Below are 13,419 nucleotides of genomic sequence, written 5' to 3'. Positions count from 1 at the left end.
AACAGTGTCTGTAGGATGTTAATACTTACCTGTGAGAGGATAAAGATTTAATATATAGAATATGTAAATAAAGATGTAATAAACTACATTGATATTTCATGATAAAAGTATCACATCGAAGAACTAAACAATTTCACAATTTTCTTTGGTATTATGTTCACAGAAACTCTCCTTCAAAATGAAGACTGTCTTCTTTTAGGGTAGTGGCTAGATTTTCATCTCTATATTTTCAGAGTCTAGGCAAGGGCATGACAAACACTGGCCCTCAATAAATGATTGATAGCTGAAGGAATGTGTGAATGAGTCTCAGAACTGATACATAAGCCACTGGTTCTTTCTGTGAAAATAAAACCTACTGACCACTGAATCTTTCACAACTTCTAACTTAAATTGTATCAATATAATAATATTCAATTAAAAACAATACTGTTCTAATAAAAGGTGTAATAAATCAAACTTGACTTAACAAAAAGAAAATGATAGAAACAAATATTTACATGAAATAGCACAAGATGTAACTTAATATGTCTAACATCTTGCAATTTCTCTTGAGGCCTTTGAGAATTTTACTTTTGAAAGAATGACATAATTAGAATGTACTCTTTCTAAGATGGGTAGATTGCAATAATCTATGCAATGACAGGTAAAAAGTAGTGAGCTTCAAAATACTGAAAAATGGCTGATTCCTAAGGACTTACACATTGGTAATATTTAAAAATTAATTTCAAAATGTCATTTCTGATTTTCATCTATTAATATATTAATGAACACTAACAGACTAACACAGATATTAAAGATTTCCTAGCACTTTGCTAGAAAATTGATTTTAAGACTTTCTGTTTGACCTCCTTTAAAAAGATTTAACAGGTAAAAGAGCGCTCAAGTACTAGTAGAATTCAGGGATGAAATTTTTTTTTTAAGCCGTGTAAAGAGCATTGAACATGAATTCAATGCAGGTAGTCATGGGCCTGTTAGCATTTCTATTGCAAACTTCATTTAAGAGGGTTTATCATCTCTATCATCTTATACACTATTAAGCCAGAAGTTGGCACACAAATTAGCAGCCTGGATGCAAATTTGTTAGCACAAAACATTTGAATCAGTTCAGCTGTTTTGATTTAGACATCAGCCAAAAACCCTTAACTTAGTGTTTCTCCATATATGTGAACACTGAGTAAATATTTTGTCTAGTCTACATAGTTCAGTCAGTTAGAGCACAGAGCCAATAAATTCAAGGTACTGTGTTTCATCTCCAGGAGATTCAGTTGTGTTTATTCTGCCTGTTCTCCTAACTTTGATCTGTTATCTCGCAAATGCAGCTTTTAGCAACACAGAGCTCAATATTAGAACATACAGATAGATCGGCATAAATTCATTGCCAACATTTGGGGGAAATTCAAATTACACCTCCACTAACAGAATCAGAAAAGTCATATCTGTATATAAAAATATAGTTTAAACATTGAAACAAAACCATTCCTAAAAATTACAAATTATCTGAAGTTAAAGTCTTTTAACAGTATCTTATTGTGCTTTAATAGAATAACAATGAAATAGACCCATTTTCATTTCTCTATATTAAAATACTCATAATAAAATCAGCTTAAAATTATAATTTTCATTGACTTAGTTGATAAACCCCAGGTACCATTATATGGTATTCTAAGAGAAAATGAAATTAAAAACATTTTTTCTTTTTAGATTCCATATATATGTGTTAGCATATGGTATTTGTTTTTCTCTTTCTGACTTACTTCACTCTGTATGACAGACTCTAGGTCCATCCACCCCACTACAAATAACTAAATTTTGTATATACATGGAATCTAAAAAAAAAAAGAAAAAAAAAAGTGGTAATGAAGAACCTAGGGGCAAGATGAGAATAAAGACACAGACCTACTAGAGAATGGACTCGAGGACATGGGGAGGGGGAAGGGTAAGTTGGGACAAAGTGAGAGAGTGGCATGGACATATATACACTACCAAATGTAAAATAGATAGCTAGTGGGAAGCAGCTGCATAGCACAGGGAGATCACCTCGGCGCTCTGTGACCACCTAGAGGGGTGGGATAGGGAGGGTGGGAGGGAGGGAGATGCAAGAGGGAGGAGATATGGGGATATATGTATATGTATAGCTGATTCACTTGTTATAAAGCAGAAACTAACACACCATTGTAAAGCAATTATACTCCAATAAAGATGTTAAAAAAACAACAACATTTTTTCTTCATATTTCTTTCAAATCAGACAACCCTCAGAGTGTGAACAAACACACAAAAAATAGATATTTGAGAAATTACAATAATATCAAACAATGAAACACAGCTGATAATTTTATTAAGTAGCTGTGAATGAATAAACAAGAGGCTAATGGGAATGTGAACAAGCTTGAGAAAAACACATTTTAATTACCAATCTGTTTCCCCTTCCCTTCACCAAAATCATGCAAACAAAACGTCAAGTCAGTTTATGATTTAAAATTTCAATAGGCTAAAGTGAATTATTGCAATTGGATCAATTTTAAAATGGAGAACTGGGCTGACAGTCAATTTTCAACATTAAATAAAATTCTGGAATGTATAATTGTAGGAAATAGACTTGGAGACAGATTGCAGTTGTAATTTATCCCTAAATTTTGGCAACCTTGGAGAAATCTATACCTAACTGTTGTAAGATGCAAAACTATTCAAAATAACGATGTTCCCTAACAGTGTCCAATGTAATACGTATATTCTATGAATAATACATCTGAGGGCATTGTTAGGATATCCAAGCTTTTAACATTTAAAATATAGGTTAAAATGACATCTCTAAAAATATACCCACAAAGTTTTAATAATGTAAGTAGAAAAAAGGTAAGTACATATTTATATTGAGACAGTCTAAAGTTCAGAAAGGACTTAGGTACAACAGTACTTTTGTTGCATATGAAAATACATTTTATCACCTTCAAAGGAAAATGTGATGCTAATTTTGAGTGCTTAAGTACAATTTAATATGTGTATTTTTTCTTTTTTAGACAATGATGTATATTTCAATGCCCCCATTTAATTTTTAGTTAATTTTTAGATTGCTTGTTAAGTTTCTCATTTACCAATATTATTACCCTCATGTATCTGTGTCTCTTGACACAATCGCTTCAGGAAGTATTGTTTTGAACCTGGTCAGGATTTGGGCACAGGCACAGTTGCCTCTCCTCTCAAGGTGCTTTACTGCCATAAACCAGTTAGGACTAAATAAAAAAGATCATAAGGCAGTACCCAGTAAAAAATCATGTGCTGGACAGAGAATTGAAAGACTATTTTGCACTCCCTTGTTTGGCAAGTCTCTTCACTTCTCTGAACTGTCTCCTCTGTATGTGAAGATGTACACCTATACCTGCGCTTTTAACTAGGATGCAATTATGGGAAGAAGTAGAGCAAGTGGCTGAAGCTTGGGTATGAATTTTTTTTATAAAGCGCTTTGCCTTGAACCCACAAATAAATCTAATGCACATTCCCTATTAGACACTAGACAAATAAGTCATAAGAGTTTTCCCATCGTTAAAACGCTATAGAACTGAATGGAAGAGTAGGTACCAAATGGAATAAATGTATTTGCCATAGCTTATGATACAACTGGTAAATAGTTTTATGCCCACATATTATTTTATATGTGAAGCCCATAAGTCATCTACATTCATAAATTTTAAAATTTTACTCAGGAGCACTGGGTTAAAATTTAAGGGTTATATGTTTTGATTTGTTTTTTTCTTTTTTGTCCTTAATGCACTAAATAGTTTTATATCTTATATTGACATATTTAACTTTGTATTATTGTGCATTTACTTCACTTACTGTTGCTTATAAAACTGGAAAATAGCTTTCATATCCATCTTACAGAATAATTTAGAGAACAAAGTTAGGCAAGTTAAGTAAAAGATGTTGAAAATTACAAAAGTGAGAAGTTATGTATTACTGTAACTGTGATATATATATATATATATATATAAAACATGATGTATATATATATATAATATGTGATATATATATATATAACATGGATATTAATTTTAGGCTTTCTTTTAAATTAAATTCTCAAGATTTCAGTTTTTCTCTTAAAAGTGAAGAGGTTTAATTAGTAACTTGGTCATTTTTAGTTTTAACTTTTAATGAGCCTATGAACTTAAAAATCAATTATCATTTCAGATTTCATTCAACCACTAGCTAACCAATGATCCTGGAAAGTCATTGTACCTCTCTGGCCCCAGGAAATGTGGATGATTTATAAATGGAGATGATAATCTGTACATAGGATATAACAGCTATCTCACAAGATGCTTGTTAGGATTCAAAACAGGAAAATGAGAGAGAGAACCACTGTTTGAGATGTGGATGACACACTCTATATAAAGGGCTTAGCACAGAGTTTCCTGCTGCTCATATTTTATGCAGTAAATACACACGCCTATTTTGGTACCATTTCCCCAAACATAATAATGTCTTATATCCTCTCTATATATGAAGCACCTATGAGTATTCTGGAGTCAACCTGATTTTTTTTTTTTTTTTTTTTTAGCATCTAAGGATTTTTTATTATTGAAATATAGTTGATGTACAATATTGTTAGTTTCATCAACCTGATGAAAACTATAGCATAGTTGGGTTTTTTTTTTTTCAGTTAAAATTGAATAAACCCTCTTCTGTGAGTCTCTTTCCCTTTATAAATTTCCTTTCAAAATGGTATGCAACCCTATTTTTGAAGTTGTCATAGTTAAAAAAACCCTTGCCATTACTTTAAATTGTGTAATCATAAATATTCCTTTAAAATTTGCTAACATAAAGCAAAGGAAGGAAGAAGGACTTTATAATCTTGAATGTTACAAACTCAGCTTTTAAGAGAATCACTCATTACTTTCTATGTATTTCAATCCCTTTCTGAACATTTAGACACTTCAAATTTAGCAACATTCATTATTTTGGAAATTTTACTCCCATATCTTGAAGAGACTTTAGAAATATTTCACATGTCACTAAAATTGAAGATAACCCCTTCACATTATTGATTGTTCTTACACTATTAATATTTATAAAATATATTATTACTTCTATGGGAGTTTTGCATGATACCATCATTTATATATCATGTGAGAGAAATGTGCAACTGTAAATGCAGATGAGAGAGAATGCATAAATCTCACGTTAATATAATGTGAATATATTAAAAACATGAATAAAATAAATTAGGAACAGATTTTCTAGATTTAAAAGCCTTTAAATAAACTGTGCCCAGATTATGAGAAGAAATAAATAAGAATTTGATTAAGTAATAGCCCTCTAAGTTCTTTATGAGACATTAAAAAACTCAGTACACTGATTTTATTTTTATAGGTTTGTAATGTCAAAAATAGACTTTATTGAATATATGATTAGTTATTTATTTGATGTGCGTATTATAATAGTCTTAGAAAATATTTTCATTCCACAATTGTTTGTTTGTTTTTTTGTCTTTTACCAAATGGGTAGTTAACATTAAAAAAATTACCACAAAACATATAGTCACTAATATTTTTACATGGTACTAATTGGTATATGGTACTCAGATATTAACTTTTGTGATTATCTTCATTGATGCCATCTGAGAAAACTCTGTAGTAAAATTGATAAGGTACAGTAGAAAGAGAGTTGAACAGGAACTTGAAGACCCAATGATCTAGTCTCAGTTCTGGAGCTAATTATCTTTGTAACCTAGTAAAAAAATCTCTTATCCTTTCTAGGCATGTGCATTTTACTGTATAAAGTATGAGCGGTGAACCAGCTGGTATGTAAGAATTCTCCCAGCCCTGTAAATACCATGGATTTGTGACAAGATGAATTAACAAATTCATGTAAGTACATTAATCAATCAATATTAACATAAATCAATATTGGTATGTGCAATGGATAAAATTAGCCCGGGAGTAGGAGTAACATACTTAAGCTATGGGTCTGCCCCTGATTCATAGAGCCAGCACCCAAAGTAACTGTGTAAAGGTGATAAGAAGAAATTTCAAGAGTGTTTCTCCAATGTATAATAGCCTAGGAACTTAGCCAAAGTGAAATAATAGTGAGAAGATGCTACATTTTTTATTTACTGCTGTGGACAAGTTAGGGCTGGTGGTGTTAGGGATGAAGTGTGTGGGAGTTCATACTGGCTTTGTGCATGGAAGTGTATTTTAATAATACTGATGATAGGTACTATATATGTTACATATATAATCTTCCTACTGAAATTCTAATTTCCTTTTTAATAGATAATTAAACTGAAGCTTAGGAAAACTGAGCTGCTAGTACAAAGATAGTTGCTGGCAGAATCATTATTTGTCTTCAGGTCTTGGTGGCTCCAGAGCCCTTGCTCTTTCTACTTTACTGTAGTGCTTCTCAAAATTTAGATCACATCAGAATTACCTGGATGACTTGTTAAAAACACCTATGTCAGTGCCAACTACCAGGGCATCTGTTTCAATAGGCCTGGGGTAGGGACCTGAGAATTCATCTTTCTAACAAGTTTCCAAAGGATGCTGATGCTACTTGTTTAGGAACACTTTGAAATCACTGCAGTGCAAACATTTATGGGCAAATAGAATGATATTGTGTTATCTAATGGCATCTGATTACCACAGATATACTTGTGAACCAGGTACAAGGTATATGATGCATATGCTAATCTTATAAATTTTGACTTTTTAGAGATTTCAAATTGGGTTGCAGGGCAACAGGCTGTGATTATATAAAAAGTATTAATGCTTAAGAATCCTCAACTAGCACCAAGCAATAGCATAGCAAAAGGTGTGATGGCATGAAATGCATTTGATAGCTGTAAGATTGGAGGCTTGAGAAAAAGAAAGATGATCACCAGCACTGAGACCATGAATACTGGAATGTATTCAACAAATTGAATTTTCTCAGTGACATTCCTGTAAAAGTAATATTCCGGATGAGAATGAGAGCCTTACAAGGGGTCTAATTCAGAGAAATTCTTGTAGATGTGGAGATTGATCTCCCTGGAAAGTACCATGAATCACCCCACCTGCTCACTTTGAGAAAGAAAAGATGAATTGGTAATGACAGTATCTGTTCTATCATCCTTACCAGACCTCATGCAAAATCCAAATTAGATCTGTCACTGTATCTATAAACTACACACCCCTTTGGATTATGAGTAAGGGGAATGGAAAAAAGAGACAGAAAGAGAAGCTATGTTTTAATGTATATATAGATAAAATAAAATGGCCTTAAGTTTTATTGGCATCTCAGGCGTTTTTCCCTAATCTTTTCGTTAGCAGACATTTTACTTTTAATCTCTCCGGCATTGTAATTCAAAGTACAAGATGGCATATTTTGTCAAATGGTCATGTTACCTGAAGTAACAAGTTCCTCACCAGACATGTTGCTTGGTGCTTCAAAGTTATTTCTCAAACTGGACAAAACATTGAAAGTGTTTAATATCCTGAAGCCCTTTCTGGAAACCCTGATATTAAGTAGAAGAAAGTAAAACTCTTGGGACACAAGGAGAAGTATATTTGGAGCCTTAGGGAACTTAAGTTTAGTTGCTTTTGCTTATTTGTATTTGAGATTAGACAAGTATTTTAGCATTTGAGGTGTTTCTTTTTTCTATATGCATACAAGGGCATTATTAATTGCTACCTTTCTTAATTTTTGTTTTATCAGATCTCACTTTTGATAAAGTTTTACTATATTTAGAGCCCAGTACAGATGCCATTTGCTACTGCTTTATTTTAATATTTCACTGTTTCTGTAGACACCAAACTGTGTGTTCAGGGAAAAGGCATGTGCTCCCCAAATCTATTCAGCTAGCGCATAAATAGTAGTGCTAATTAATATCGTGAACAGTAATAACAACTACCACAACTAAATCTATGCCCCTGGAGTACTTAATCTATGGAGTAATTCTACCCCTTTTCTCCTTGAAGGATCTCAAAGGCTCTGGCATCAGGTTTTCAAAACCTGAAACCTGCTCCTTAATTATTTCTGCTCACACACTCACTCTTCCTACGTGGACTTGATGCAGCCGTCACATCCTCCCCAAAACCCTCAACACCAAAAGATTTGGGAAATTTGATGCTGCACAGCGACATTTCCAAACGATTTCAACAGGGTAACTGTCCAGGGGAAGTTCAGCTCAGAGCTATTCAAGCCTTTTGAGGGCGGTAAATTGGGTTGGCTTACCAACTCGGTGGTGCAAAGCCTCCCCAAAGGCGCCGTGTTCAACGAGAAGGGAATCCGCCTGCTGCCTGAGTCTATCTTTCTTTCTTTGGTCGTCCTGCTTCATGTTTTTTCTGCACTGCGCTACAGTCCCCGTGCCTGTCCTGCTTTCAGCCCTCAGCTGGCCTCTCCAGCAGGTCTGGGAGAGGACCACGTGGCAACCGGGTTGACCCTGTACTCTTTCATTTCTTCTGCCCTTTCCCCTAGGGTCCAACGAAGCCCTTGTGGCTCTCCAAACTTGGGACTGCCCCCTGCTTGCTTTCCTCCCAGAGGCAGAGGAGGGCTGGGGATGAAGGGGACGGTAGAGGAGCATCAGTCTCCATGACTCATTCCCCAGTGAGTTTTTCGAACTCCCGGAGAGCCTGTTAGACGAGTTGTTTCAGTGAGGGCAGCGCTGATGTCAGCATGGGGAAAGGGAGCTTTCTCGGCGCCTGCACCGGATCGCGCGGCAGCAGTGGTTGCAGCAACACCGACTCCGGGAACAGAAACATACTGTTTGTTACCCGCCGTCCGTTTCCGCCTCGGACACACACCCACACCCACCCTCGAGGCCTCCCGAAGGCTCCTCCGTGTTGATCCATGTGTACCTTCTCCTTCCAGCCACACACACACACACACACACACACACCCTCACAATCTCGCCCAAGACCAAGTCAGGCATCCAGTTTCAACCTCAGGTAGTCCATGAATATTTCAGGTAGTCTGGGCTTCTAGAAGCAAATAAAGTATTCCCGGAGGAAACAGATGGAAGGGAGGGATTCCTGTCCATACCGCAGCAGGACAGGGACCCCTGACCCAAACGTGAAGGTTACCTCTAAGCAGCTGACTCAGTCCTGTTAACCTCAAGGGAGGGTTTTGATGGTGGCCTTGGCAGTGGGTGGCTTTTTGTTTGCTGTTGTTACTGGTTTGTAAAGACATTAACCCAACACACCCACCTCTCAAAAGGTCCCTCAAGACACGACAGAAATTTTCCTAACGTTACTGACAGGGCAGACTGTCGCCCTGAGGCCAGGCGAGTGAGGGTTATCAGCCCCCAGCACAAGCGCGGGGCTGAAGCCTCCGGCGCGGTCACACTGGGGTGGGCAAAAGGTGCTAATGAGCGCTGCTGGCAGCTCTACCCCTGCGTGGACACTGCGACCCTTTCCAGTACTAATTAACTGCGGGAGAAGGTGCGAGCTCCGCTCTTCCAGAAGAGCTCTGTGGCGGGAGAAATATCTCCTTGGAGTCCCAGAGCACGCGGAAACGTGGATCCTTCTCGAAGTCCGGGGTCCAGAGAGAAGCCCTGAAATCACGCTCTAGTACACGGTGGGGGACGCGGCCCACTAGCTCTCACCTGCTGTCCACCGAGGTTAGTGCCTTCTGTACCTTTCCTGCAAGATGTGTGTGCTCCCCCAGGATCTCCCTAGAAGGAGCGTGGGGAAGCACCCCGCGGGTGTCTGTTTACGTGGGCGGGACGTTTAAGCACGACTTGGAGATTCACAGTTTCTATGTGACTGAAACCTAAAACAGACACGTTGCAGCTACAGGCTGCATTTCAGAAACCTTTGCTTTCCTCTGTGTGTGTGTGTGTGTGTGTGTGTGTGTGTGTGTGTTTCAGCCTGAAATAGGCATGCATCAAGTCCAAGCCGACCCCGGCCCGCCCCACAGCCCAATTTGGTGCCCTCCGTGGCCTTTTATTTCAGATGGCGACAGGAGACAGAATGCCCAGAAAGGGTTGCCTCTCTCTGCAACCCCACTCGAGCGATTCAGGCCTACTACTGAAGGCCACTTTGTCTTCTACTCTGAGGCGTTTTCTCCCACTGAGCCTCTTTGTCATTGCTGTGGCAGGCAGAGGTGAGATAGTGGAGGGATGAAAAGTGTGGACAGAAAGTGGAATTCTCCTGGCAGGAGCTGTTCACCTGGAAAAGCACGCGCCTGCGCCTCGGACTTCCTGAACCCTAGCACTAGCCTAGATTAGGACCTGCAAAGCTCTTAGAAGGATTCCCCATCCTGAGCTTCCCCGTGGGCCTGGGAGACCAGAAGAAAAACAGCGTGGAAGACAAAAGCAGTCGTAGACATTGGGGGAAAGAACATTTAAGCCATTGCTGCAATCTTGGTTTTAGGAAAAGCCTTGAGACTGAGGTAAAATTAAGGAGAAGGGGAAGAAGGAGAAGAAACAACTGTAAAAATTGGCACCACTGGGCGACCGGGAGCAAGTCTAAAGCATACAGCCTCTGTAAGTTTGTGTCTCAGAATTTGAGGACAGTGTTCCAAGTTGTAAAATATAGGAGGTGCCCTTCAAGTGGCAGGTAAGTGACAATGAAGGATCTTATTACCATTAGAAAAAAATTTTAATGGTCCGTAGAAAAATGATTTTGGACGGGATCAAAGCAGAGGGTGAAATACTCCTTCTTCCCAATGTCCCCGAAACTGGAATATATTCAGTGGGCCGATTATCTCAGTCCAAATTACGGGAGCTTTGAGTAGAGGAGAGGGGTCTCATTTCCAGTGCCATTTAAAGCAAACTAACGCGCTGTTCGTTTCTATCGGCGCCTCTTATCTAGAATATACGGTAGGTACGGGCAGCCCGGCTGTAATTGCAGGCAGCGCGGCTCCGTGTTTGTCAGCCTGGCGTGCTCGCCCAGCTTCGGAGACTCCCTCTCCCCATCTGCCCCTCGAATGTGTTTTGACTCAACAGGTATCACATGAAAACTCGCACTTAGCCCCCGGTCATCTTCTAGCAGGAGCCACCTCAACATTTTTCCTGCCAGGAACTGTTGCTGGCTCCTTGCGCCTCAGTCACGCGGAGCGCGCGTCTAGCTGGCAGCCCCAGGGCCATCCATCAACCACCGAGTCCCAGTGGCAGGCGAACTAAGCATAAATGCGAGGCTCCTCACACGTCGAGCCGGCGACGAAAACCCCTTGTAAGCAGCCCGAGACGCCTTTTGTGCGCTAGGCAGCGTAGTTACGCCGCTGAGGACAAGCGTTCTGGCTTAGAGCAGCGCTGAGGCTGGCGGGGGGCGGGGTGTCAAGCTTTGAGGAGCAGCTTGGGATTACAAGGCAGTTGCTGCCACAGAGACCAGGGACAACTTCTTGGCATTTAAGGATGTAAATTAAAATTCGAGACATGCCACCCATCCTTGGTCCTAACAGAGGGAGAGGTAACCCTTCCAGCTCCCTCCACCCAAAACATGAATTATCATTTCCACTGAATGCAAATGGACTGCCTTCTGTGGGGGGACAGCCAGCTGCAAGCTGTACAATAAACTGTTTCATAGAGACGCGGCCCGATTGCGGTTCAGAGAGGCACTCCTTTACAAAGGAAGAAGCGTCCAGTTTGTGTTGACAGCGGTGGCGCGCCTGGGCCAAAACACCCCCCCTCCCTCCCACCACCCACCCCCGACACACAGACACCCAGGATTTGAAACTAGCTTCACTAAAAACGACATCCCTCGCGTCTATGTGAGCTGCCATGACGGCATGAGTCATAAACACCGCCTGAGTATTTTTTGCAGCAATTAATGGGCAGCAGGGTGCAGGAGAAGTTTTAGAACAGAGCTGGGGATCTATTTTCTCCCGGAGGACAGCTCTCCTTCCAATGATCCTGACTGTCCCTTGCCTTCCTGCTTAGGAATAAATTTTACATCCTACCCACTCCCTCCCCTTGTCTGTGCATGTGACACTTACTCTACCTGTCTGAACGCTGAGACTTGCTGGGGATTTTCTTTTTGGTCGTCAGCTAATGACTTTCCTCCTACCTTTCATTCATCCCCAAAGGTAGCTCCTTAACACTTCGTGGCGTCTCAGACCGTTTAAAAGCCCCATTTTAAGCGAAACCTCTACCACAGGACCTATGGAAGCTCCTCTATCATTTATCAATGCAAAAGAGCTCACGTAGAAATAATTCACATATGCACGCACACCTTCATGTTGGTGTGAGGGATGCGTGAAAGACCCCTGTGCCCTAATGCATTTAAAATCAGCACATTCCTAACATGTCGGTAACTTTCCTACCTGAAAGGGTTAAAAAGCATTTACACGAGACTCTTTAATATAAATACTCCAGCCAAAGCATCAAACACCACTGGTTTGACTAGAAATCAAGGTAATCTTCACCACCAAGAAAAGTCTTGCAGAGGAATTCTGCCTGGATATCCACTAGTTAGAGGGTATACGAACCAACTCACGTATTCGTTTGAGCATACTGCAAGAATATTTATTGAGCACAAGCTCAATCACTGCATTGAACGCCAAATCTGGCAAGCAAAATGCATTTCCTATCTGAGGGGGAAAAAAGAGCTGTGAATCAACTCCTTCTTCTGTATTATCATGATTATTTTTATCTGTGCAAATTTCAAAGAAGCTACCCCTCTCCGGCGACAAGTCAGCTCACCTCCATCCAAAGCAGAGGGGACCCCCGAAAGCAAACCTACCTTTCACACAAGACACCGTCAATAAAAAGACGAGGTTCCAAAACGTAAATCCACTTTGACTCCCCATTTTCTTCATCAGGATGAAGTCTAGGCGGCCACATTTAGCGCATTTTCTCGTGTCAGGCTCCCGGGGTTTGGATTCCTTCGCTCGGCTTTCCCCTTTGCGGATCCCTTTCATGTTATTCTCGAGCTCCTAATTCCTGCTCCTCAGCCCGGCGCAGCGGAGTTGCTGCTGTTATTGGTGCGCGGTCACAGCTCGAAGTGAATGGTGTTTCTGGGATACCACAGCAACCTTGACGAGGACTCAACCATCTCTCTCCAACGGGGGCACAAAGTCTCTGCTACTCTGGATTCTGTCTTTTCTTGTGCGTTTTTACCCCTCCACCGAAATCTACCTCAATTCTAGCTCGTTATAGCAACCACCAGAAACCACCAGTGAGCCTCTTAAAGGCCAGCTCGTCTCTTTGACAAACTCCCCACAATATTTGAAATTAAGGGGTTTGATTTTTTTTCCCCGAATAGATCAATTCTGCCTGTAAAACAGCCCAAGAAATATTGTCACTGAGTTCTCCATTGCAGCCTGTGAATATAGAAGCATGTTAAAGGAATATTTTAATCGGAGAATCTGTATTGCTTTTAGGGAAACCGTGATGATAAATGAATCGGGCTCCATCGATGGCCATGTCGTTATAACGGGACATGTGTTACTACTGTAGTTGCAGTATATTTCAGGCAGGCGTCTCACATTTATCATCCTGTGATTA

General features: G+C 39.8%; 1 protein-coding gene across 3 annotated transcripts in view; it reads right to left on the bottom strand.

Annotated features, from left to right (window-relative positions):
- The window catches only part of CSMD3 (CUB and Sushi multiple domains 3), a 1,196,954-nt gene extending 1,184,121 nt beyond the window's left edge, over positions 1–12,833 (bottom strand). For all 3 annotated transcript variants that reach the window (XM_036830958.1, XM_036830959.1, XM_036830960.1), the window contains exon 1: positions 12,656–12,833. In XM_036830958.1, coding sequence (XP_036686853.1) covers positions 12,656–12,833 — 178 coding nt within the window. The remainder of the gene's footprint in view (positions 1–12,655) is intronic.
- Between the last annotated feature and the right edge of the window lie 586 nt (positions 12,834–13,419).

Source organism: Balaenoptera musculus, chromosome 17, assembly GCF_009873245.2.
Source record: "Balaenoptera musculus isolate JJ_BM4_2016_0621 chromosome 17, mBalMus1.pri.v3, whole genome shotgun sequence".
NCBI classification, from domain to species: Eukaryota; Metazoa; Chordata; class Mammalia; order Artiodactyla; family Balaenopteridae; genus Balaenoptera; species Balaenoptera musculus.
Note: the sequence above shows the minus strand (reverse complement) of the source record. Positions and strands in the feature narration are given on the sequence as shown.